General features: G+C 37.6%; 1 protein-coding gene across 1 annotated transcript in view; it reads right to left on the reverse strand.

The window, feature by feature from the left end:
- LOC103355401 (PC3-like endoprotease variant B) overlaps nucleotides 1-5030 on the reverse strand; it is a 124908-nt gene that overhangs the window by 94585 nt on the left and 25293 nt on the right. Inside the window, exon 3 of the mRNA XM_008279189.1 lies at nucleotides 2931-3012. Within this exon, the coding sequence (XP_008277411.1) occupies nucleotides 2931-3012 (82 nt within the window). The remainder of the gene's footprint in view (nucleotides 1-2930; nucleotides 3013-5030) is intronic.

A 5030-nucleotide genomic window follows, 5' to 3' on the forward strand; every position in this document is an offset into this window, starting at 1 on the left:
AGAGAGAGAGAGAGAGACTGAGTATACTTGAGACAGGATCTGTTCTGTCTGGCTGAGTGTGATGATATAAAATAAGGCGATTTCTACTACACTGATGTCTGTGCACTCACAATGGAACTGAAGCCTGGACATGATTAGGTTAGCGAAACATAAAAACTAGAAACAGGGCGATTTAAAATGATGCAGCATTACTGACAAAGTGGTGACATTTGCTTATTTTTTTCTTACTCACCACATGCTCATATTTGACTGCCTACATTTTTCCAAGAAGAATTATGACGAATGAACCCCTGTTCAACATTTCCATTTCAAAATAAATGCGAAGCTGCTATTTTCTGTTTTCTTTTTTTTTCTTTTTTTTTTTTCCAAACTGTGGATTTTGCTTACCATTATAACATTTCATGCCATTACGAATCATATCAAGTGCTTTAATAGAGTTAAGGATCCCATAATGAGGCTTTTCCATTCGGCCAAGAATCACTGTTTGGCATGAAAATGGTCATATTTGAGATATTAAATCCTGGCACACTTTATTGAACATTGGCAGCGTCAATCCAAAAATACTTGTGAGAAACATTAGACTTAAAAAGTTCACATTGGCCAAAACGTACGAGTGCATACTCTGTTTCTTTTTCTCTTTCCTTTAAGTGAATAAGCACACAGCTGCAGTGTTCATCCGACATTCTCTTGCTGTTTCATGTTTCTTTCTCTCTCTCTCTCTCTGTCGCTTTTATATCATCTGTCAGAGTCGAAGCTGAGCGACACTGTGAGGATGGTAATACACAAAGAGAGAGAGAGAGAGAGAGGGAGAGAGAGAGAGCACTGCAGCAAGACGTGAGCCAGTACATTCTTCTGCAAACACTGCCACCACTTCCCCACACACCCACACATAATAACACATAATGCATGTATGTATGAGTGGACTTACAGGTATACAAATATATGATGTAAATATTAAACAGGCATTAAAGAGCTTCGGTTGCAGTTGCTGCTTTCATCAGAGAGGTTTACTGTCAGAAAGGTCACAATGATGTCTCAAAGGCATTTTGATAAGCATATGTTGTAAACACTTGGATATACACAAGCACAGTGAAACATCTAGCACAGAGGCCTGCACACTCATATGCATATGGTTGAAACAATCAGCTTAGTCATATCTTGTCACAGCATGACTAAATATATCTATAAGTCCTTTCGGGTGTAGTTCTTAAACTCAACCTGAACTGAGAAGGATTTGGATAATTGCAAAAAACATGTGGCTATATTTCAGAATATAACTAAATTGTGTAATAGTGTACATGAATGTGAAATGTTATCTTTACAAAAACCTTTTTTTTGCAAAATTAGTTCAAATTCTATTTTAATTTAAATGTGCAGAAATGTGATCATCATGTAGAAATACAATGGCACACACTGACACAAGACTAATGTGGCCAGATGACCAGTGGCTAGTAAATAATACTGAAGTATCTACTTAGTATAACGTATAAAGTATAGGTGCAAATATAAAGTATTTAACTGGTAGTTTTTCCACTGTAGTCAGTTTATTTTAGAAGTGTATTCTGCTGTAGCTCTGTTAAGGACTCTGTGTACAACAGTGACACCAACAATTGCGACAACATGTAACCTCACATGCTCAAACTAAAAAATAATAACATGGACTGATTTGTGAGGGAAATGAGTGCTGACAAGAATTAACCACCTGATTCCAGTACATGGTATTCCAGATCACAATAGGTTTGTAAAATGTTCCTCTGCCAATCCTAAAAGAGGACAGCATTAACATAATAAAATTATACTTGCTCCTGCTTGATAACAGCTGCTAAATACAATAGGAAAATAAATATCGAAGATTTATCAAAGCAGGTGGGACAGTCGAAGTGCTAAAAAGCTCTTCTGGTACTAGTTTGAAAGTGTGTGTGTTTCAAACATTGCAAACTAATTTGCTAGGTTGCATTTGGTTGGCAGCTCTCCCAAACCTGTGAAAACCACAATGTATTTACCACAAGTACTTTTAAAGCTCGGTATATGTGGTAATTTATTCACTAGGGATTCATCTTTGTAATATTTTTCTCTCTCAGTTTTATTTTTTGCTATACATATAAATAATGACATTCGGAACACCTGAAAATCTTGGTGGGTCCTATTTGCAAGCACAAATTCTCAGTCGTTTTTTTAATCAGAAGCACCAACCTCTGTGGATACAGCTAGATTCTCATGCATGCACAGTAAGAACTTAGTGTTGATGCATGAGTCTACATAGTTCTAACGGTAGATAAACTAGTTGAAATTGCAGTTCTGCATCTGCCTCACTCACATGGAAATATGTGTGTACCAAAAATCACCTCTTCAAACCACATTCAACAATGATGTCACAGCCTACTGACACACTTCTACACCACTGCAGTAAGGCGAGAGGTCACAAACCCTGAAAAACTAGTTTCTGAATCAACTTCTTAATATGAGTGGTGGGGTCACACATGAACACAGGATATTTTTGTCAAGAACAGAAAAGTTCTTGTTTTTTTCTAGTGAGAATTTATTCATTTATTTTGTGCTCTTCTTCAGTTTCATTTTTGTTTTGCATGACTTTTTGTTTACTATTATGAGTGTCCATGATGTTATGAACTAAAATTTGCTGATTACAGCAAAATTTTGGTCAAAATAAACAAGATATTCTGTTGAAGATGTCACAAAATAACCCCAAAATGATTAGATTTTAAAAGAACACCTATTTTCACACCTTTCTGGAAAATGTTATTATTTTACATAAAAGGGTGTACACACAATTAAATGTCACATGCCTGTTTCTGCAAACATGTTTACTTATTTTTCTTATACTTCCGTTTATTTACTTATTAATTTATTTGTTCTTCAGCAAGATGTTGAGCTGCTGCTAAAAAACCAACAATGTTTTAGTCAAAACTTACTGTTAGCGGCACTGTGATCCCATCTTGCCACAGGAATGCGTTTGTTTCTGTAATGACTGTGCTGCCTCTGCACCCAGTGAACCTGCAAATCACAAAAAATATTTTGATGAATTTTTAAATTTTTAGACCTTAGGTATTAAGTGTTACTTTTTATTTGTTGTCTTTTATTATGATGACAAAATAAAAAGTATTCACTTCACTCTGATAAGTGCAGTGTCCACACCTTGGCTAAACTAAAGACGTTCATGTACTATTGTTCCAAAAGTGTTCAATTTCAGCTTTGCTTTATATGGCTTTTTGTCTGGTACTGTGGATTTACGAGGATAAAAACAAAATTGTGAAAGGTGTGAAACAGATAAAATAGTTTGTTCTATTTAGTTTCATTCTACTCAGAAAGCGAGGGAAAAATCCATAGCACAGGGAGAGCTGCGCATCTTTATGGAGGAGAGTAAAAGGTTTCCTCTTCATTAGTTCAAAGAGTGCTCGCTTGCTCTCTGCTTTGCAGTGCCATTGTCCTGGTGTCCTGGGTTAAAAGCAACAAAAACACCCCCACCTCACCTACACCTCTGTCCTCCGCGGCACACATGCACGCACACATACACAATTTCTTTCATAGGCCGCTGCTTGCAGCTTTGATCTGATAAGAGGCCGGTCCTTGTGAAGGTGGGCGCAGTAAATCAAACAACAGATCACAGACACACACACACAAACACACATATCACTGTCAGCCCACTATTGTCCTCTTACACTTAAATCAGAGTGGAAGAGGTTGAAAATAAATACGATTGAGAGGCGGCTACGGTCTTTAATGTCCTAAAAGCCTGCTGGCTTTATTCCCCCTTCATGTTCTTCAATTAGACTCAATTAACAAAAGCTAGGAGCTGGTCTAAACTACCCAAAGAAGACAGCTGTTAAAGCTAAGGACGCTACGTGTGATAATTATTATTAAACAGAAGACCTAGGGCAGGAAAAAGATGTGATATGTATACAGGTCTGCAAATTTAATCAAATCAATGTTTGTTATAGGCAGAGCATATTCATTTATCATTTAAGATGATTTTAAACATAATAGGCTCAATGTAATACTTGGATTACACAAATGTAAAAACAAAAAATGTGTAAATTCACAGTACATTTCCTAAAAAAGCCTTTACAGGCAGTATACTTTATAGCACCACAGGTGGTACTTCTAAAATCTCTGCAACAGTAATGCAACATAATAAGCAACAGTTTACCTTTGAAGAAAAGGTGAATTTCTTCAGTACATTCACAAAAATGCAACCATGCCATCATAACACAAGCGGTTTCCCAAAGCAGCATCATCCAGTTAGTGCACACCAGCAAGACTTCAGAGTTGCTACAGACAGTTTCACTGAATGCAATCTTTCAACATTTGACATACAATGCACATGTCTATTACAGTAGCAAAATGGTTTTATACGAACTTGTGTTGTACACAGTGTGACTGTATGCGTTCACAACCTACCACTGAAAAGCCTTTCATTATACAAAAGTGAACCTGTTGTTTAAAAAAAAACATCGAAATCAAGATATTGAATATTTTGTGGGGCTGCTTAATTGTCAGGCCACTGTAGATGCAGTCACTGTGAGGTAGTTAATGTCAGTTAACTGTTACACCCTGACACACGAGCATTCCCACATCTCACACAGCCTACAGGTCTCTAGTGCTCAGCTCATCCCGTTATCCTGTTTCTATAATTTCAAGATGTTTTCCCAACATGTAGAGCACAACAGTGCCCAGGAACAATTAGTTAAACTGTTCCTAAACCCAATCCATTCACAAGGATCTCCAACACATGTACATACACAATGATAAACAAGAGTGTCAGTGCGTGTGTGTGTGTGTGTGTGTGTCTGTGTGTGTGTGTGTGTGTGTGTGTGTGTGTGTGTGTGTGTGTCCCTACTGCCTTGTTATACCCCTCCAGCCCCTCCTCTGGATGAGCAGCCAGGACACAGTGATCAATACACATGATAGGGAGCTAATCGCTCTCTGTCAAACCAGGCCCTTCCAGCTACTAATGGCACATGCTCACTAGAGACTGTGTGTGTGTGTGTGTGTGTGTGTGTGTGTGTGTGTGT

The sequence above is a fragment of the Stegastes partitus genome, unplaced genomic scaffold, assembly GCF_000690725.1.
Source record: "Stegastes partitus isolate 25-593 unplaced genomic scaffold, Stegastes_partitus-1.0.2 Scaffold146, whole genome shotgun sequence".
NCBI classification, from domain to species: domain Eukaryota; kingdom Metazoa; phylum Chordata; class Actinopteri; family Pomacentridae; genus Stegastes; species Stegastes partitus.